General features: G+C 38.7%; 2 protein-coding genes across 5 annotated transcripts in view; one reads left to right on the top strand and one right to left on the bottom strand.

Annotated features, from left to right (window-relative positions):
• Positions 1-17,010, top strand: part of sh2d3a (SH2 domain containing 3A) — a 46,701-nt gene extending 29,691 nt beyond the window's left edge. The window contains exons 12-20 of one of the 2 annotated variants that reach the window (XM_028444585.1): positions 3,792-3,911; positions 3,998-4,143; positions 4,234-4,428; positions 5,956-6,117; positions 6,349-6,464; positions 7,390-7,561; positions 7,649-7,760; positions 13,741-13,926; positions 16,368-17,010. In XM_028444585.1, coding sequence (XP_028300386.1) covers positions 3,792-3,911; positions 3,998-4,143; positions 4,234-4,428; positions 5,956-6,117; positions 6,349-6,464; positions 7,390-7,561; positions 7,649-7,760; positions 13,741-13,926; positions 16,368-16,555 — 1,397 coding nt within the window. In that variant the 3' untranslated portion in view covers positions 16,556-17,010. Of the gene's footprint in view, positions 1-3,791; positions 3,912-3,997; positions 4,144-4,233; positions 4,429-5,955; positions 6,118-6,348; positions 6,465-7,389; positions 7,562-7,648; positions 7,761-13,740; positions 13,927-16,364 lie in introns of both variants that reach the window. The other variant, XM_028444577.1, reaches the window with a different exon arrangement.
• trip10b (thyroid hormone receptor interactor 10b) overlaps positions 17,011-22,639 on the bottom strand; it is a 38,454-nt gene continuing 32,825 nt past the window's right edge. For all 3 annotated transcript variants that reach the window (XM_028444608.1, XM_028444627.1, XM_028444617.1), the window contains 2 exons: positions 18,906-19,015; positions 17,011-18,806 (listed from right to left, as the gene is read on the bottom strand). In XM_028444608.1, coding sequence (XP_028300409.1) covers positions 18,661-18,806; positions 18,906-19,015 — 256 coding nt within the window. In that variant the 3' untranslated portion in view covers positions 17,011-18,660. The remainder of the gene's footprint in view (positions 18,807-18,905; positions 19,016-22,639) is intronic.

The following is a 22,639-nucleotide window of genomic DNA, read 5'->3' as shown; positions in this document are numbered from 1 at the left end:
TTACTCATCAGCATAATATTTGTAATGAACAGTCAAAATTTGTAGCATTGACTTAGACAGTGATGATGTACTAATGGATTTGTGTATATTTTGTTTGAAGGGTTTGCTAGATTTTTCACAAGATCAGAAATGCTCTTTCGAGTTCTCAAGGTGGAACAACTAAAACGAACTTATTTTGGCCGTGATCGTACAAATGTACCTCCCGTAAATGCAGGTGTAGATCACCTTACATCAGCTGACATGTTGACTTCCTAAGAAACAATAACAACACCACAGTGTTTCCTCAGTAAAGAGGGAATACAGGGCTGGGATGTATGAGTTCAACTGGTGACTGATAAAGCTGCTGACACGTCACAGCTTTAATGCTGTCCTTTTCAGTGTCTGTATTATTCCATTTTACTTTTCAGGTCACAACAAAAACACAGTGGAAATAACAAGTTATGCGTTACGGTTTTAGATTTAGATCAGCTGTCATTATAAAAACCAACCACAAGATAACACTTTCACTGTTGAGACCATAACACCAACCCATGCATCCAGATTATAGGACCAAAATTCATCACTTTCCTAGTCCAAGAGATACAGGACATGTTTGAATATTCGAAAAACACTGTACTTGAAGTTTTATACATAAGGCTGACATTGCGCTGTCATTATCTGTCATTAGCATGAATAAGGTGTCATGAAGGCTGTCATTAAGCTGTCATTCTCCTGGCTCTGTAAATGAGCTTTACAAATACAGGAGCGTGATGCTGGACTTCCAATCAGAGATCTTTCCACCAACAGGGCGATCCATTGAGTTGTTTTAAGTGTTACTATTGGCTGCTCCAGCTGCTCGTCAAAAGTCAATGCGCGTTCACAATCTGAGAGCAGGGAAAGTGCAATGGTGCACATTATAGCAGAAATCTCTAATGCGGCGTATGGCACAGCGGTGACACGGCAAAGCAAGAGGAAAAGCAAACGTGTTCAGGAGGAATGGACTCCGCGGAGGTTCTTTTGTGCGGCGGATTCAGCGCGATCCACTTTCAGTCTGTGTGCTCCACATACTGTGTCAGCCTGTTGTGGAGGCTCTTTATGATTGCCTTTTAAATCGAGCTCTGAGAATCATCAACGACTCTTCTGGTACTGGCCACCCTGGTAAAGCCATGTTCCAGCTCCTTCCCTCTGGGAGAAGATATTGTTTGTTGAGATGCAGGACATCTCGCCACGTTAACGGCTTCTTCCCACAAGCTGTTATTAGGCTGAACAAAGCACTTTGAAGGCTGTTCTTGCACTTTATTGTTGTATTGTTTTATTGTTGTATTATTTTTAGAAGGCTGTGTGTTTTTTTTATTGCCTCGCTTTATAGTGTCAAATGTTTCCCTTTGTACGTTAACTGTGTTATTTATATTTGTCTATTTTGGTGTTTGTTGTTGCTGTCTCTGGTGCCTACTGGTGTATTTTTGCACAAATATTCCAATGTGGTTTATTCACTGCAAATGGCAAATAAATTGAACTTGAACTTGAACTTGATAACAGATGTGATAAATAGCTTGTAAAACTAAAAGAAAGAGAAGGTGAAGAGAATAGACGTAATTCATCTGCAGTGTGGATGTGGAGTATGTCTCGCTGCAGCACGGCTGCTTGTGTGAGGAGCGCCTGTGGCTCTGAGCCTCTAGTTACTGTCCACAGCAGTGTGTGATACTGTACGTGCTTTCATATCTCTAAAACTCTCCAATAACACAAGAAAGTCCCTACATTTGTTACTAACCTTTATGTAGAAAACAGTCGCAAAGAGTTCCACAGTGTGCGCATTCGCTTAAGCGTTCACAAGAAGACCAGTAACTTTTGTTCCGGAGGGGAGGGGGGAGCTTTAACTGTTTCGCTAAATTATGACACCTTTTGCTAAATGATGACACTTTTGGAGCTATGTTGGCATTTTTTGGTGGAGGGATCTAGTGGTGTTAGGTAGGGTTAGGGTAACAAACAACACTTAATGACAGCCTTCATGACCTTATTCATGCTGACAGGTGTCATATCATAAAAATTAAGCCACCCCTGGGATTAATGCATAAAACTTTAAGTAAAATGTTACTGAATATTTTCAGGATGTCTGTCAGTTCTTTTGATGGCTATGACTTTTAAATTACTCAGTTAATTCAGGACACACATTATATACTTATATCCTCAGCGGTGATGTACCTGTAGTATACAGCAGTGGTTCCCAAACGGTGTGTCGCGGCACACTAGTGTGCCGTGAGGCAAGTCCAAGTGTGCCATGGGATTTTGTGACAACCATACATTTATTTCAATATACAACTACACAAAAATTATTATTTTTTAATTTACTACTTTGTATGCACTCATGTCATAATACAGACGCAAACTCTATACCTCAATTATTTTTTGAAATATTTCGTTAATAAATAGTTCATGAGTATTATAGTTCTCTCAGTGACGTGCCGTGACCACTAGGGTTGGGTAGGCACGTTGCAAATCGAGACCACCAATGACAATTTCATATGTTTCTGCTGGCAAGTGTTAATTCAATTCAATTCAACTTTATTTGTATAAAGCAATTTACAACAAAGTCATCTCAATGCGCTTATCAAAATATAAAATTCATAATAAGAAAGAAAAACCCAACAAGATCCACATGAAAAAACATTTAGCCATCTAACAAAATCAACATCGTAAAACACCATTAAAGAAACATAAACAATTTTTTAATATAGCCACCAAACTCTCCACACAAGATATATCTCATTACAAGGCAGCACATCTGTTGTTTGTGTTGGAAACACGGAGAAAATCACAACAACAACAACTCAGAACAGCCTCAGTGAGGCGCATCCAGAAAGTCAATCCTTCCTTTTGTACCATTCACTGTGAAAAGTATGAAACATTTTCTGACCTTACCTTTGCTGAAGATCTAGTAACTCAGGTGTTGGTTTTTCCTCAAAACAAAGTTTCTTTATTGTCTCTAGCGCTGTCATCCTTCCTGTTGTGTTATCCCGCCCACTAGCTAGAGCGAGAGAGAATGTAGCAGCAGCGGTAACATGGCATCAATTCACTAATACACTGTGAATTTACATATAGCATTTAGCATAGCACGGTTACGTCCAAAGGCAGTGTAGAGAGCTGCCTTTTTACATAAATGGTTTTCATCTTGGGGAACTGACTGCGCATGCGCAAACACATAAAAACACACTATTTGGCCAGAGGCAGAGCAGCAATGTGCTTTTGAAAGAGGGTGTGGCCTCCTCCTGCCTTACAGTGGAGTGAGACAGCAGCCGTTCCAGGAAATAGCGTTGTTTAGTCATTTGGTCTATGAAATGCACAAAATGCGGTCACTATCAAACTTATACGTACTGTAGGCTATGGGATATGGAAAAATGAATAATTTATAATTATATGATACTTAAAACAAATAATCAAAATATCAATTCACCCTTGGGTAGGCACTGCCTACCTTGCCTACCCTGACTGCACGTCACTGAGTTCTCTTTGTCACATTTTATTTGGCATTAGTAAATAATTATGCAAATTTACAGATATTGTACATGATACGAGTGATAACATGTGTTATAAAGGCTATTTTGCACACTAGGTGTGCCTTTAGCTTTTTACTTGTCTTTTGCTATGCCTTGGGCACAAAAAGTTTGGGAACCACTGGTATACAGTATACAGTATAAACATAACAGTTGCTTGATTTAAACATGACTCTATGGCTGATAAAGGCTCCAGCACATTGTGTGACAGTTTTATTGATGTTTAAAACAATAAAATCTAATCAATTCTCCATCTTTGAGGTGTTCCACAAAGCTCTGCATCAGAGGTCACAAGCCCCGCCCCCATCTCCCCAGTGTTTCGCACAGGCAGCGAACCTCTACTCAGCCCACGACCAAGACACACACGTCCCTCCAACCCAGGTGATGTTCTGAGATCAGTGTGTGTGGGATTTATCTGCACCAAAGTTACGCAGTTAATAATACTTTCCTCCCACTGTGCTTTGAAGGTGGTGGTGTAACGTTGCGAGGGTCAGATGGGCAGCTTCACCCCAGAGCTCCACCTAAACCTCTGAGGGTTTCTACCATCTTCCCCAATGCTATTCCTCCCCCACCCACTGACCCTTCTTCTTTTTACGACGAGCTGGTCGTTCAGGTCAGTGTTTCTCGTATTCTACAAAACGAAAGGTTTTAACCCGTGTATATTTTCTAACGTAGTTTAATGTGTACCTGTTGGGGTGCTCAGCTGCCACAGTCCAGGAGGAAGGGTCATGTAGACCGTCTGCGAGCAGAGGAGAAGTGGCAGAGTCGTGCTCGCCTCACAGAGACGTCCTTCGGTTTTCTGGAGGCTCAGAAACACGATGCATTATCTCAGCTTCCTATAGAGTTAGAGACGAGAGCAGCAGAGAATGGAAAGGACTGGACCTTTGAACGACCTCATGTTTGTATAGAAAATCCTCCTTTTTACACTCAACACTTACTCATACACATTAATTAACTGATTTTCTAAGTGGATACAAAAGTTACAGAAAAAACAGAGGTGGCAAAAGTACGAGTATTCAGTACTCAAGTAAAATTATAGATACTTTAATAAAAAATGACTTTGGTGAATGTAAAAGTATTAAAGTTGCTCCCTAGTAAGTAAAAAAGTAAAAAGTAAAACAAATGTCCCTTCAGTAATAGAACAAGGTTTTTAAACCAGCAGATTCCAGATCTTTTATTTTTTTAAGAACTTGTAGAAAACTGGGACACTGAAACAAGTTAAATCTGTTACCCTTCATGAACACATGGAGAATTTAGCACTCATAATAAATACAATTTGTAAATAAAATGTGTCAAGAACTGCAATGGACCGGTGCCCTGTACAGGGTGTACCCCTGCCTAGCGCCCAGTGTGAGCCGGAGATGGGCACCAGCAGACTCCCGCGACCGGGTGACCCTGAAAAACAGGAACAAGTTGGTCTGAAAATGAATGGATGGATGTGTCAAGAAAAAAAAAAAACGTGCAAATGCTCAATGAAACCCAGAGCAGCTTTGAGTTTAACACTTTTTAAGAACTTGTAGAAAACTGGTTCATGGAAATAAATGAAATCTGTTATCCTTTATCAATACCTGGAGAATTTACATAATATTTGTAAATAAAATGTTTCAAGCTTCTCTTCCAGCTTTGCGATTGTTGGTTTGCGTCTTTTTACATTGTGACCTCATCTTCGAAGGTCATAAAAGTAAAATAAAGAGTAGAAAGTACAGATATTTGTTTAAAAAAGTAAAGAGTAAAAGTAAAAAGTCGCCAAAAAAATAAATACTCAAGTAAAGTATAGATACCAAAAAATGACTTAAGTACTTTAAGTATTTGTACTTTACTTTAACCTCAACATCAATGAATTGCCAGTCTGAATACATTCAGAATCCTTTTCATTTAGAGTTGTACAATCAGCAGCAAATCACTAAAAAGTGTACTTTGTTTATGTTTTTATTGAGATTTGACATTTTAGATGCATGATCTTACTTATCTTTCTATAGATTCTGTGTGTCTTTGATATTCAATGTGATATTTTTGAGTGTGGGGAAACTCAGTCATTATGTAAATATTGCATCTACTGCTTTTTATTTTACCTTTTGACAATGAAAAATCTTATTATTGTAAAGAAATGCTTAAGCTTTGCAAAAACATTATTCTGCCACTAATTTAGAACCATACAAAGAACAGCTTTTGAAGACATTCTAAAGTGAAACCTATGATTAGTGTATGACTTCACTTTAGTTGTGTGATGTGAATACTTATCGTTTCTATATTTGACTTCCTCTCCGTGTTTTTGCCACCAGGTGTCAGAGTAATGCAGCATTTGGGAGTTTCCTCAAACAAAATCCCCATAAAAAGTGACATTAATAGAGTTGATCATGAGATTTGAAATCTTTTAACACTGCTCACATCGATGTGAACTAATGCACCTGTGAATTCACTGCAGATTGAGTCCGGCTCCTGTTTCCAGTTGGATGAGTTTGAGTCGATGCTTTTACCTGAAAACAACCGACCTTTGGAGCCCAGCGTCCTGCTGGCACTCAAGGAGCTCTTCAATGAGTCCAACGCCAATAACACTGCTCTGCACATGCTCAGTGTGGACTGCAAGGTAGTCTTCAAACCTGCAGCTTCCTAAAAGCTTTTTTGAAAATTGATGAACAGCTTCTGTCTGTGTGTGTTAGTGGAATTGCATCACTGTTTCCCTGTGCTTTTGTTTATTTCCAGTATTTTTTTTTCAAAGTGTGAGCCATCGATTGTTATAAAGCAGTTTGAGTGATTCACTGAACCATGTGTAGAACGCAGACAGTCCAGTAATTAGTCATTGTCTTTGATGCTGCAGATAGCGCGCATCGTGGGAGTGACTGATGAGCAGAAGAGGATCATGGGAGTGGACTCTGGGCTGCAGCTTGTCACTCTACCACACGGACACCAGTTAAGACTGGATTTATTAGAAAGGTAAAAGAAGGAAACACACTTTACGATTAGGAATGCCCAACAAAGAGAGTGACTGATTTAGTCATAAAACAAAAGAAGCAAAATAAAGTTTTATTCTTCTTTTACTGATGCTCTTACAATTTCAGAGAGTTAAAGCTGAATGTAGCACTTCCATTGTCTTATTAAGGTATCACTATTGGTTAAAAAAAAAAAAAAATAAATCCACAGTTGTCAATAAATGCTTTTTATTTTAAAATGGGTGCTTTTATTTTGAAGTTGTTGCCTCGCTGTAATTTGTTAATGCGGGTAATATATCGATATTCATGACATGTCGAGTTTTTTATTATGGCGTTATAGAAAATTACAATATCGCCTATATTGATATACATATCTTTTATCAGAATCAATAAGGTTTTTATTCACCAAGTACAGTTTAAAAACAGTACAAGGAATTTAACTTGGTAGTTGGTGCAAAGAACAGAAAAAGAACAAAAAACAAACCAGAAACAATAATAATAATAATGATAAATATAAAGGATAATGGATAAATATATAAATGATATCAAGTGGCACAAATTAATCAGCTGTTTGTTATTAAATGAGCCTGTGTGTCATTTTGCATCAGCAAATTAAACCCAGAAATTGTCTTTCATGGTCAGATTTAATTTGAATTAAAATTATTGAGATTTATATCATATATCATTATTTTGAGAAAAAAAATTAAGATATGAGTTTTGTTACATATCGCCGAGATCCAGTGTACAATCTATCAAGTTTAAATTTGGATTGTAATCCATCATTTTTTACTTTAACAGCCTTAGTAGATATTTTGGGAGATTTTTTGGTGGATAATTCAGACAAATCTGCTATTTTTTGTACCATTCAGAGGCTACAAGACCAAACCTTTTCAAAAATGTGTGCCTTATCTTCTATTTATCATTCTTAGGCATCACCTAATAGCCCTGGGAGTTGCTGTTGACATTCTGGGCTGCACAGGGACTGTAAGCCAAAGAGCTGCAGTATTACATAAAGTCATCTCATTGGCTCAGGCCTTGAAAGTGCACGCCCATGACCTCTACTCGTTCTCTGCTGTGATGAAGGCCCTGGAAATGCCTCAGGTGGGAACAAGAAAACTGTGTGTTAAATCTGAAAAGCTGCTTGGATTTCTTTCAGCGCATCTTATATTTGTGTATCTCCGTGTGAAGGTGCTGAGGCTGGAGATGACGTGGCGAGCGCTGCGGAGGAATCACACAGAGAGTGCAGTGTTGTTTGAGAAGACACTCAAACCCTTCATGAACTCTCTGAGCGAGGGAGACGGTGAGTGGTGGAGTTAGCATGTAGCTCACTGAGGCTGCTGTCGGATGCACTCATCATTAGAAAAAAAGGCAGTTTAGAATCAAAGGAATCTGATTTAGATGCATGAGTTTTTTTACTTAATATTTCAACACCACTGAAATGCTTTGACTGTAATTTAATCTAAAGCTGACATTTCTGTACTTTGTCTCCATAAAGATCAGATCGTGTTAGTCTCCTTATTTGAAACCTAAAATAAGATGCATAAATACTTTTACCATAGAAGTATTCATTGTAGTGATCAGTTTAAAAGTCATGTGATTTGCATATGTGTGGATTTTATTGACACAACCGCAAAAGCTTAAAGGTGCAGTCCGCAACTCTTATAAAAGTGACTTTTTGTCATATTTGCTAAAGCAGTCACTATGTAAGGACAGCTTTACATGAAACTAGTAGTGTGTGTGACAAAAACAGACTCATTAAGTCTTCCCTGCTGCTCCTGCAGCCTTTGGCAGATTGCCAGAATGTACCACGACCGAGCAAAAAGAACCAATCAGAGCCAGGACTGTGTTTGATGGGCTGTCTGACAGCTGTTGCTCACAGGCCACGCCCCTTTCCCGTGCTGGATCGCCATCTTTTTTACAGTGTATGGTCTGGAGGAGTAAAAGATGGAATTGGTGACTTTTCTGCTTGAAATGTAATTACTGCTGCTTGATTTACATTAATAGGGTTCCTAGTAACGCGGGGCCAGGGAACCGCGTATGTAAGCATACGTGGTTCCTAGGACCAGCGTTACTAGGAACCCTATTGTCATCATTCCGATTATTATAGTCACCTTTTATTTTTCTCCCGGTAAAAGTGGTGCTGCAGGCTTAACCGTGCAAGGGAGGGCGGTGCCCTTTGGAGGGTGGGTCCACACCCCCCAGCTGACCTCGTATGCAAAAACTCACATATGTCCGCTACCAGGTGGCGCTATAACCACGGTCAAGGCGTTTTGTCATATAACTCCCACACACCCTATGTCGCACATTCAAAAACTTTATATCATCAGATTCTCTGAATAGGATTGAATCACCTGGGCTAGGCCACACCCATTTCCGCCGAAGGTTTTGTTGGAGTAAAATTGACAAAACAGTGAAATCTACTTTTTCAAACTCTTCCATGGGTTTTTGTCCAATCAGCATGAAACTTGGCACGTAGAGTCTTCCGTTGGACTTGATCTAAAGTTCAGTAAAGAATTTTGTTCGAGCAAAATTTACGCAAATTATTATCGAGTCAATTTTTCTATCTAGCTATAAAAACACAAACTGGTGCATATCTCGGTCAAAATAAATGCTAACAACACCAAATCTGAGATCCTTGGTTGGCATGAGACTGTGGGGGTTTGCGCCAAATTTGGATACTGTAGGCCACTAGGGGGTGCTGCAAATATGGGATATTTATTTCTCTTAAATGTGAAGAGCGATTTTTACCAAATTTGGTGGGCATGACCTTGGGTCGCTCCTGAGTTGAGTGTGAAGTTATTTGCAATTAGTCAAAGTGGGCGTGGCCTATTACGACATAAACAACAAACATTTATTTCAGCTCAAGTATTATGTTGAGGGCTGTAAAATTTACAGGGTATATATAGAAGAGCACACAGACCACCCATACCAAAAAGTGCGCCACTAGGTGGTGCTATTATGGGTGCAAACACATTTTGGGCTGTAACTTTTACATTTTAAATCACATCTTCATAAACTTTATAGCTACGTGTTCCCTATATAGAGTCGCATCATAGGCCACGCCCACTTCCACAGCTTGTTTCATTTTGTAAGTCACTACATATCAAAAACCTACTTTTCCAAACTCCTCCTAGTGTTTAAGCTCTATCTGCACCAATCTCCAGACTTGCCTGATAAAAAGTTCAGGAAAGAATTTTGTTCGGACAAAATATGCGCAAATTATTAACGAATACATTTTCCTAGTGAGCTAAAAATTCATACTGCCGCACATTGTTGTCAAAGTAAAAGCTATCAACATCAAACTAAATTCACTTGTTTCAGAGGTCAGCCAGAGGCTCTGTGCCAAATTTGGTATAAATTGGCCAATAGGGGGCGCTATAAACAGAGAAACATCAAGAAATATGAAAATTGATCAGATTTGCACAAGTTGATCTGCATGAAACTTGGCGAATTTTGGCCTGTACCTTTTACATTTTAAATCACATCTTCATTAATTGTATATCCACGTATTCCGTAATCTCCAGACTTTCAGTAAAGAATTTTGTTCGGTCAAAATATGCGCAAATTATTTGCGAGTAAAATTTTCTAGCTAGCTAAAAAACACATACTGTTGCATATTTTTGTCAAAGTAAAAGCTATCAACATCAAATTTGGCACAAATTGGCATATAGGGGGCGCTATAAACAGAGAAACATCAAGCAAACAGATTTGCACAAAATTTCGCACATTTTGGCCTGTAACTGTCACATTTTAAATCACATCTTTATAAACGTTATATCCACGTATTCCCTAAATAAAGTCACATCTTTTGACATAGGCCATGCCCACTCGCACGGCATATTTCTCTTTGTAAGTCACTACACATAAAAAAAAGTACTTTTTCAAAATCCTCGTGTTTAAGCTCTACCGGCACCAATTTTGCACATACAAAATTCTATACTCTCCTCATCTCCCCAAGCCCGTCATCCTTCGTGACATACTTTCACGGGCTCCGCAAAATCTGGGGGCTGAGCCGCACGGGAAGGCTTGCTCCCCTTTCATAACTGCTTGCAGTTCTAGTGTTTGATTTGTAATTATTACACTAAAACTCTGTAGTGCATGTGTTATTCATGTGCGCGCCTCCGTGTGGGCTGCTGTAAGTGACACTGTGTTGTTGTTGCTGCTGCTGAGGTGTGTGCTCATAGAGAGAGAGAAGCGCTGCAGTAATATGCTTTTAACAGAGCATGTTATATTTCTGTGATGTTGCTGTCAAACTAACGTTAGCTTGTTAGCCCCTCTGAGGGAGGGACTTTGGAAAGTTTGGAGGCAGGGCAAGAGAGCAGCAGGGAGGGAGGGGGAGAGAGGGATCTGAGAGTTGCGGACTGCACCTTTAAAGCGTTGATTTCAGGCTTTTTCTCCTGGGAATGTGGCTCAGGTAGAAGTGAGGGTTCACGTCCCAAAGGTTCAAAGAGTCATTTCCATTTCAATGTCTGTTTTTGTGTCCTTGTGTAGACATGGAAACACAAACTCTGGCTGCTCAACAGTTAATATTAATGCCCAACAGCACAGTGTGTGATGGTTTACTCAAGTTCCCACCCAAAGTACAAACACATGTATGTTATGGTATGTTCGGCAGTAGAGTTTTTAAAAAATGACTATAGAAGGGAATGTGTGAGTGTGTCCAGTGTTTCCTAACTTGTCCCTTCAGTCTGCAGGCTTATGCGAAAGCATTTAAAGCAGGGGTCACCAACCTTTCTGAAACTGTGAGCTACTTCATAGGTACCGTATAGTCCGGAGGGCTACCAGTTAGAAAAGCACTTCCTATATACCACGGTTTCACTTTAATTAGAGGGTAAAATAATAAGGAAGACTAGCTGTAACCTAAAATGGTTGAAAATGTTTAAGTTTCAACATGCAACACTTTATTTCTCTTAATTTATGCAATTGTTTCATTTTCATTACATTTCATATAAAATAATCATCTTCCTATTTTCCTAGCTACAAAAAACAACTTTTACCTAATCATATGACATAACATTACTGTAAAATGTAACAAATATGCCATATTTTACAAAAATCCACCTTGCGTTTTTAAAAAATCTATAATTTTATTTGACATATCACAACCCATACACCCAATCTGCAACACTTAAAAAGATTTGTCACAATGTTTCAGTGAAAATAAACATTTAAAGATGGTAATTTAATAGTAAAACTTTATCACGTGCAGCAGTATTAAACCCTACTAAGTACTGACTACATCTGTCATATGTATTTATCTTTGTAAATTTAAATCCTGGACAATAAATTAGATTTTAGATGGAGCTCATTGGTGACTATAGCCCATGAGGTAACCTCACTTGGTCCATGCGGGCACCGTGCTGGTGACCCCTGATTTAAAGGATAATTAAGCAACTTCTCACAGCGAAAGAAAAGGCAACATTTCAATTATTTCCTTTAATCAGCAGAGATCAACGTGTAGGAATCACTACCTTAATATAAATAGCTAAAGTAAGGCTATAGTTTGGAATAGAAAAACAACTTTTTTATAACTTACTGAAGTAACGAAACATTTTTGACATGGCTTTGTAACATTAAAGTGTCGAGCATTTGTATTTCCACAGTCTTTGTGACTTAACACATAATGTTACAATATAATTAATTATGGCGAGAGTAGAGGGGGCGGAGATTACAGTCTTGTTTTGCTTGTTTGTAGTACTGTGGGATTGCGGAGTCATTATTCATGTTTTTCCTGTCATTTTGTGTACTTTTTTTTCCGTTTTATCTATTTTTCTTGTCATGTTCCCTAATTTTGTATATTTTTCTGTGTAATTTTGTGTATTACTGTTATAATTTTGTAAATTTTTGTTGTAGTTTTGTGTGTTTCTGGAGTATTTTCAATCAATCAATCAATCAGTTTTTATTTCTACAGCGCAAACTACAACAAACGTCATCTCATAACGCTATCAAAATATGAAATTAATGATAATGAGGGGAAAAACCAACAAAATCCACATGTTTTTCTCATGTCTTTTACTGTAATTTCATGCAATGTTGTGATTATTTGTATTTTTTAATGTATTTTTGCTTTTGTATTGTGTATTTTTCTGTCATTTTGTACATTTACTTTGGGGGCCTCATAAAATTGGATGCATAGCTATATATAGCCCATGGCCTACTGCTACTACTACTACTACTACTACTACTGCTACTGCTACTCCTACTGCTACTGCTACTGCTACTACTACTACTACTACTGCTACTGCTACTGCTACTACTACTACTACTACTGCTACTGCTACTGCTACTACTGCTACTACTACTGCTGCTACTGCTACTGCTACTCCTACTGCTACTGCTGCTACTGCTACCATTCCTACTGCTACTGCTACTACTACTACTACTGCTACTGCTACTGCTACTGCTACTACTACCATTCCTACTGCTACTGCTGCTACTACTGCTACTGCTACTGCTACTGCTACTGCTGCTACTACTGCTACTGCTGCTACTGCTACCATTCCTACTGCTACTGCTGCTACTACTGCTACTGCTACTACTACTACTGCTACTATTACTACTGCTACTGCTACTGTTACTACTGCTGCTACTGCTACTATTCCTACTGCTACTGCTGCTACTGCTGCTGCTACTACTACTACTGCTACTACTACCACTGCTACTGCTACTACTGCTACTGCTACTGCTACTACTACTACTGCTACTACTACCACTGCTACCGCTACTACTGCTACTGCTGCTGCTACTACTACTACTGCTACTACTAAACTACTACTACTATACTACTACTACTACTGTACTACTATTACTACTACTGCTACTACTACCACTACTACTACTACTACTACTGTACTACTATAACTACTACTGCTACTGCTACTACTACCACTACTACTACTACTACTACTATTACTACTACTACTACTACTGTTACTATTATTACTACTACTACTACTATTACTACTACTGCTGCTACTGCTACTGCTACTGCTACTACTTCTACTATTACTGCTGCTACTGCTACTACTACCACTTCTAGTACTACTACTATTACTATTACTACTACTACTACTACCACTACTACTATACTACTTCTACTACTACTGTAGTATGTACAGCTAAATGACAGTAATGCTTGATTCATTTTGATTGAGTCCCTTCACTGGTGGATAAAAGCAGGCTTCCTTGACTCCAACTGCAGTTATTTTTTTCGAGAAATAAATTTCTGGTTTGTGTGTGTGTGCGTGTGTGTGCATGTGTGTGTCCGTGTGCGTGTGTAGACTCAGTCATTGAGGGTCCCATTGCTGTGCCACATCTGGTACCCCTGCTGATGCTGATGGAAGGTGACGACCCCGTGGAAAACAGCGATCGTGGCTGTCAGCTCTTGTATGACGTCCTCCAATCAGCTCGCAGCACAGCGCTGAACTCTCAAGACTATCAGCAACACGCCCACTCTTTGCTCTCAGGTACTCACGTCCAGTCAAATGAGACAAATATTCAAGTGTTAAATCTTGGGATGCAAAGGGGCGGAACATTTCTGATACATTGCTACAGGAACTTAAGCTTGCGAATGTTCCAAACAAGAAACCTTTCATGGGAATTATTGGGAATACTTTAATTATAACTATCATATGCAAAAATAAATCTGAGAATACATGCAGGATTAATAGATCATATAATGAAAAAACACAACCTTTCAACAGATTTATTTGTAAGTAGAAGTTACTACTACCACTACAATTATTCAAGTTTTGTAAGCATCTTGTTTTTTAGGACTTCCAGAAAGTATTATGATCAAAAATTTGATTTCAACTCTTGGAAAAATCTTGGAAAAAACACAGATACCAATAACTGCTCTTCAAGCACAAACAGTGCAGTGTGTTTAACTTAAATTATTTGTTCGAACAATCAATTCTTTTCACAACAAAAACATCAACGTTGAGTAAAATATTACTTCACCTGCCTGACCCCTTATTTGAAAATTAAATCAAATGTAAAAAAAAAAGTCCCATTGAAAACTATTTCAGGCAATGGCCTCATCATCATCATTTACACTGTCACTCTCGTCTTTTTGATGATGACTTTGTCCTCAGGCTCAAAGATAATTCACGTTGCTCCAATGGCCACCAATCTTTTTTTCATATTCTACTTGCATGAAATCATGTTGTTTAAGTCAGTGTGATGCTAAATTATATTTCCCCAACCATATTTAACGTCTTTGTTTAGTTGCGACCTTCAAATTATTTTGAAATTCCCCGTTTCTGTTGATTCCCATAAAGTGGGAAGTTTTCAACTTACAAAGTTCCTGGGATGCATTTCATCAAACCCAGCTCAGGGTTAATTCCAGGTTTAACCTGAGAGTCCGGCTCAGTTAAACCGGGTTCTAACTGGAACGGGCGTTTCATTAAAGAGAAAACTCCTTAGTTACTGTGGAGACACTTTTTAAAGGTGTAAAATAAATAAACAAGCAGTAAACTCACATGGATCAGTCAGTGTGTGATCACATGCTTCAGTTGTGATAAATTGACTAAAAAACACCAACTTTAACCCGTTACTACTTTTAAGATATTCAAACCCCAAGAAACTTCTGAAACGTGTTCATCCTTTTTTTTAATCACTGCTCAGTAACAAATGATGTCTGTTTACTCAGAATAAAAGACTCTGATCAATAAATCTGTGATCGATTTTGTAGGTCTTACACCTAGGCTGTCACTGTCAGCTGGCTTGGCTAAGATTAAGACAGTGAGCTTCAAGCTGAGACGTGTTTGATGAAATGTGAAAAGACAGCGTGGTCAGCTTGGGTAAACCTGGTTCAGCTAAGCCGTCTGTGACCATGCTGGCTTTTACCATTTCATCAAACTCTTCTCAGCTTGAAGCTCCCCAGCTGAGCCAAGCCATCTGACGAGATTGATCACGGCACAGATTTAATGATTAGTGACGGCGCATGCGCTGCAGCTTTTACGATGAATGAGAAGCCAATAGGAACTAATGCTGACACCAACAGGACGTGATGTCATCTGTTACTGAGCAGTGATAAATGACGAACACATAAAAGAAAAAAAAAACCAACATTGAAAATTTTAAAAGTAGAAAAGGTTAAAGAAGGTGTTATTTAGTCAATTTAGCATAGCAAACAACTGAAGCATGTGATCACACACTGATCGTGTGCGTTTGATAAGTTTTTTAACACCTGTCAGCATTTAATAATATATATTATTACTGATGCTTCAAACACAATGGAGACTTCTTTCAAAATGATGACGTGGTTTCATGAGAGTGAGTCAGCAACTTAAGCCAATCCTGCTGCTTAAACCTGGTCGGGGGCAGGTTTGACCCACTGTGTAACTGTGTTACTATGGTAACCAAGGTGTTTTCTTGTTGATGAAACCGCCGTTGCAGTTAGAACCCGGTTTAACGGAGCCGGACTCTCAGGTTAAACCCTGAGCTGGGTTTGACTTAATTCCCCCCTGCCTCTTTTAAGAACACTTTGATGACCCCCCCCCCTAGTTAAAACTCAAATGAAAACCTTAAAACAACTCATGTAGCAGGGTCTTCATTACACACAACATATTAGAAACATATCATTAAAGCCAAGAATAGGAAGAATAAAAACTTTTTGTTGACAAGAATTATGAATTAAGATTTTGCTGCATGTTCACAAAAACATAATAATAATGGTAATGTAACTACCGCCTTAACTAACCAACATCTTTTTATCATTATTATTTTGTCCCCTGGTGTTTACATCATGTTGATAAGATAAATCTCTTCCATGAAGGTGTTCTTAAACAATGAGGTCAATTGGCTCCAACAGGAAACATTGTTCTTGTGTTGTATAATGACACTGCTGTTTAGTGTGTGCGTCCTGATGAATTTGATCACACGTGTGCCTCACATTTATCAGCAGGAGGCTGGGAGCCGGTGCCTGAGCTGCTGGAGGCTTTAAGCACAGAGTTCGCCCTGCGGCTCCTCTGGGGGCAGGTGGGGGCGACAGCAGGCCGACAGGAGCGCTACGAGAAGTTTGACAATATTCTTTCCATCCTCTCCGATAAACTGGAACCTGTGGAGATCACACCGCAACATCCTGGTCCTTGAACCTGAGCCTGAGGGTCGGCCTCAGAAATAGTGAGAGGTGAAGTCAGCATTTCGGTCCTTAAAGAAAAGCTTAAAGCACACGAGGAAGCCTGTGGTGAAGCCGTTGGTTTGAAAGGAAGAAATCAGCCTTGCCTTAGGAATGAACAGCTGGACTCACTAAGTACAAACTTCACATTAGATTTATGTGAAGCAAGGCTGCTTTGGACTTTTAACCCTTTTTTTTACAAGTGTTTCCACTGCTTGGTTTACATGATGCACATTTCTGGTACGCAGACCACGTTCAACCTGAAGTAATAGAACTACTTTCAGCTTCTAAAGGACAGAAACCAACTTTTATTTTGAAGTGTTACGGTACGAGAGCACACTGGAATTCGTTTATTTCTTCTCAGTGTTTTGTATGTTGTTTTTAATAAAATGTACTGTAAAGAAGACAATAAAATACTTTGTACACTTGATTAGATATGTGAATATAAACATTTTATTTAAAATAGATCATCAAATAAAATCCCCTGACTAACATTTCTGAGTGGTTTACAGAGCGGCACAGAACTCAGGTAAAGTGGCTCAATGACAAGAAGAGACAAGATTTTAATGGCACTCAGTAGACTCACTGTGCCATCGCTGGGCTTCAAATGAGAATAAAGATTCATTGAAAAGATATTTGGAAGGTTTTTGATCGAGATTCAAATGATCAGAAGGGCCAAGTGACACCAGAATGAAAATCAACAGAAGACGGCCATTAAAACTGAGAAAGTCTTGTTACTTAACGCACTAGTCGGACATGTTTACAACAGAAGATACGAAACCGTTTAGTGTTACCAACACGAACATGAAACCAGTGCGATGTAAAGATACACAAGACTTTATAAAGTGATTCACAGGCACTCTACAGAACAGAAAACCTGGCTTCAACATGAGTTTTCTACCAAACATTAACACCGGGATGTTTTACCCTTACAGATGTTTTTACCCAATCTTAGATGATTCCTGTCACGATTTGCTCTCAGTTATCAGCAGCAGCTCACCCATTGTGTAAAAAAGTCTGGGCATGAGTTTCAAAAGTCTCTTTAGGCTGAGTTGCAGAGAATCTTTTGACCTTTCTCATTTATCAACTCTTTGTGAGGACATCGTGATCAAAGCAGCTGCAGGAAATCTCTTTGGATAAGCCGGTGTTTACAGGTGAGATTTATTCTTTAATTTTGTTGTTGCTGAAGTTTTTGTTGCAAAATAATCCAAAATCACTTCAGAAAAGTAATCTAAGGGTAAAACACATGAAAGCTGAATAGTTTTTTTTTTTGTCATCAAATGTGGAATAGAGGCCCCAATTTATCTAGAGTCAAAGTGTCTTATTGGTCTATAAAGCATTTCTAGTGTCACATTAATAGAGGCAGATTTTGCTTGCTGTACTTTTACCTTCAGGTAGAGGCAGATGGAGTTCACTGCATTAAATACATATCCACTACTTATTAACACTAACACTGGAATTAGCTTTTGAAAAATAATAATCAAATTGGTACATTTTATTTTTATACACAATTTGTGAATCCTGAATTATATTTTTTGAGTAATTTATCTAGTCATTTAGGGCTGTTTTGGACATTGTCAGTTATTTTATCTCTGTAAACAGATATATTTAGTGTGAATTATCTTAGAGTAGTGGTTTTTATCCAGTCTAAAAAAAGAAAAAGGTCACCAAACATTTAAAGAACAACTTTAAAATATAACTCAAAAACGATCCTGTCTGGAGGACTTTCATGCAGAGACAGAAAGGTCAGCAGGTTATTGCATTTGGGGAGAGGAGAGTCAACAGTCAGTGGCACCTTATAGAGTGAGGCTACTGTGAAGCTAAAAAGGTTACATCATGTGACCGAAGGGTTACGAGTACATTCACAAGAGCTGAAACTTAAAGAGTCAGTATTCAGACACAGCATCACCTGCCGCGGTGAGGCACCAAACATTATCAACCTCCATAAAAATGTTGTAATCAACCACGTTCATCACTTCCCCATACGTCACTGGCTGAGATAAGATGTGGAGAATAGATCCAGGTGTCCTGAACGACTTTGCGTTGACCTCTGGCTCTTAACAAAGCTCTGGAGTGGAGTTTAGGATACGAGCTTGACGTAGGAAGAGGGTATATAGCCTTCCTCTCCGTTGGCTTTGAGCACCCTCATCCATCCGTCTCCTTTGTCGTCCTCCATCACAGATAACTGCTCGCCCTCCGTAATGGAAATGGTGCCCTCGCTGTTTCCTGCACAAATGAGGATATAAATCATGCTTAAAAGGTGAAAAAGGGAAATTTCATGGATGGATTTAATCAACACGTTTGACCATTAATAATGACGTATACCTTCAAAAGTGTAGATGGCCTTGCACTGTCCAATGGGAGTTTGCACATCGTCAAACTCATCATCAAACTCTGAGTAAAGGTGCTGGGACTCAAGCTGTTCACTTAAAACGCTGGAGATGCAAGAAAAAAGTAATTAGATGAGATTATTAGTTTAACTTTTCACATTTAAACAAGTCATCTACGTTATGGTCCAACGCTCAACATTTTAGTCAAAGTATTTTCATTTAATATATTTAGTTGTAAAATGTCAGTAACTGCCCTCTATGGGTTGAAACCCTGCTATTACAATTGATTTTTGCTATTGGCTGAGAACAAGATCATGTGACATTTTGGGACCATCTTGCATCACAAACAAGCACTGTTAGCACCGCCCTTTTTATAAAAACTAGCACCTGTGGGCTCTACAATCTGTGGTGAGTAGGTTGGACTGAGAGAAGAGTGAATACAGAGGTGTAATGAGTAGCTAGTTAGCATAGCATAGATTGTTCATTAGAGATTTTATAGTATCGAGTGGGCGTGTCTTAACTGATCCAGGAGCCTCGCTCATAATCAAGGCATTTTTTGACTTTCCCTCCTAGTGGCAGATCAGGAGATCAATGACTCCTCTTACAAGTTTGATCAGCCGTCAGACTCAGAGGTACGTTAGCTCAGGTATGTAGCCTGTGCTAGTACAGCTATTAAAACACAATGCTCATTTAGCATTTTAAAAACTTTAAACTGACTAACAAAGTGCTAAATAAACTATTTAATGAGTTTATGAAAGAGCAGCTTCTGTTTATTTACTTTTCTCTTTGAAACATTGTGTAACTACTGGTTAGAAGTACCTCACACATGACACAGAACACTGCCAGATAAAACTTGCAATTCTTCCCATAAAGCAATAAAACTCTCCTTTAAGACTTGAAACCCAACCTGGCAACACTGCTTCTGCAGCGGTTCAGTCTACTGATTGGTTTTAGATACTTTTCTCACCTACAGTCACATCATATTTCCCTGCAAAGGAATTTAAGACATGTTTATTTATTGTTTACTCGTTTAAGTTTATTCAGGCCGATTATGTATTCCATTGTTTCCCAAGCTTTATTGCCCCGTGTATCCCTTGGCCTTTACTTCTTATCACAAGTATCCCTTAGCTCACATTATACATTATTTATTTGTGTCTGCAGGCTCGTCTGATCTCCTTCCTGTGTCTCATCCAACATTAACCTTGATTTTAGGCCTTTTTATTCATTCATTTCTGATGTTTTTCTCATTTTAGAATTTGAACTTCAACTTTTTGTGTATTGTAAAGAGTTGCGCCACAAATTGTTATTGATGGATGAGAAAAAAGTCTGTATTTAAAAAAAAAAAAATCAACGAAATATCACCTGCCTTCATCCAACCCTCTCCAAACCTGCCGCAGAAACTCTATTCCACTAATATCAAACCCGAGGATCGGGGGCCAAGTTCGGCCCACCAGAGCATCTAGCCTGGCCCGCAGGAAGATTTTGTTCAAAGTAAAAATTACAGCAAGAACAGGACTTTTTGTAAACTATCATATACATTGTAGATAAAATAAGGTGGGGGATGCAGTTCTGCATTAATATTAAATTGCAATTATTTTCTTAAAACTTGCAAATTGTCCCACAGAATTCTGGCACATTGCAGTGCAAATTTCGAGAAAATTTGTTACAAAGTCAAGGAATTTTCAACAATTGCTTAACAGTCAGGACTTTGTTAGAATGTGTGCCTTTTTCCTTCACTAACACATGGATTCTTCTAGTCCGGCACACTGAAACTAGGTCATATGTGGCCCTTGACCTAAAATGAGTTTGACACCCCTCCTCTATGGTCTTCACTCCACCCATCTACACAAATTGTATGTATACATTAGAAAATATTATCACATCAGAATATAAAATGACTAACTATCTTAAACAATTACAAAGAAAAGCTGTCCCCTTTGAAGATACCTCGAACAGAGTAAAAAAACAGAACAAGGGTAATAAATAATAATATTGCGCGCTTCTCATTTTCAAACTCCATCAAGGTTTTGATACCCTGAAGCCTGAAGCCACACACCAAATTTGGTTATCCTATCTTAAACATTTTCTGAGAAAATCTGTCCCCTTTTACTCAGACGGACGGATGCAGCTCAAACCTATATCCCCTTCACATTTTGTGATGGGGATAATAATAATTGTGGATGTAAGGATGTGGCAGTTACATTACCTACAATGGTTTATTTTCAGCAGGATAGCAACATGCTAAACCTAACCCAGCATGGTTAGGAACAGTCTGGTCCATTACAGGTGGAAAACGCAATTGTAACTTGGAACGTCCAAGACCAAAAACCTCCGCCCACATCAAACATTCCAAATATTCATTTTGACTCAAATCCACATGATTAGTTGTGGTAACTTAGTTGAGGTACGTGAAAAACTTAGTGAAAAGACGTTTCCCCTCTCACGTTGCTATCAGTTGACTCATGTAGACTGTTGTTGAGTCACCAAGGGGTTGAGACGATGGGATTAGAGATAAGGGAAAGGTTGTGTTTCAATCCTCCTCCTCTGTTCAAAAACAATTCTTACCCATTTGACACAAAATGTCATCTTAATGGTAGATGATGATTAGCCTCTTTCTATTTTCTTGCCTTTCATCAATGATAAAACAACCTTTACATTGAATTTATTTCTACCATTTGTGTAACTATCTCTTCTTGAACGAAGTCAGAAGGTCTGTCTCCTACTGTGAAATGCAAACGTGCCCCACAGAGGGATCCTCTCCCTCTTCCTGTCCGAACAAAGGAACAGGAGAATCCAAGAACAGTTTTGCTCCTGTTATCACCTCTCTGTTACATTACGATCAAAAGGAAACAGTCAATGTTTACATGCTAAGTTTTCAAACTCTGGGCTCCGAACCCCTGCGAATTTGATCACCTCCAGAACCCAAACCAGAGGTCCTACAGGAGGTTGAAATAACACCAGCTTTCCCGGTCAAATGAGAACAAAGAACATGTACTTTTTTGAAAAGTCACAAAAGAAAGGATTATTGGAATGGTTCCTGCAGAAATCTAAATTGCAAATATTGTCTGTCCTATGCCACTCTTCAGGTAATTCAATAACCAACAGAATGTTATTTTTAAAATGTTTCATCGTTTAAAAGGTGCTTGAAATACTAGAAAACATCACAAAGCTTAGTTCAAGGTACTGTCAGTTAACCATATGGTAAAGAAAATTCATGAATTTAGACATTCAGGTTTATTAAGTACTAACTATGCTATTTTTCAGCCGTGTCTGGTATCTAACTGTTTCATAATAGATGATATATTAAGATGTGATGTTGAAAAGATGTTTTGAAATATGTGGAATTAATTATTAAGCATTTTTCTGTTTAGGAACTTCCTCTGTTGTCTACTGTATGTCATTCCATTTCACACCCAGACTTGAGACACACCCACAAGCTGAAAGCAGAGACATTGACCAATCACCGATGTGATCTCAGAATGATCAACCAAGACACCTCCTCCAAAAGGCGTCTCCAAATTCTTTTAAAAAAAAGACGCGCTCCAGAAACTTTAGTTTTGGACGCGGGCGTTCAAGCTCACACGTGTCCCTCATGTTTCCAGTCTTTCATTTCATTTTTCTTTTATTTGTAGTTGCATCAGTTAGACTTTTTAAGAACCTTGCTTGCAGCGAAAGCCTAAGACGCAAAAGAACGTGCCTGAAAGCCGACCTTCCAACATCTGAATTGTG

This window comes from Gouania willdenowi, chromosome 1 (genome assembly GCF_900634775.1).
Source record: "Gouania willdenowi chromosome 1, fGouWil2.1, whole genome shotgun sequence".
NCBI lineage: Eukaryota > Metazoa > Chordata > Actinopteri > Blenniiformes > Gobiesocidae > Gouania > Gouania willdenowi.
The sequence above is the reverse complement of the archived record's forward strand: the minus strand, read 5'-3'. Positions and strand labels throughout refer to the sequence as shown.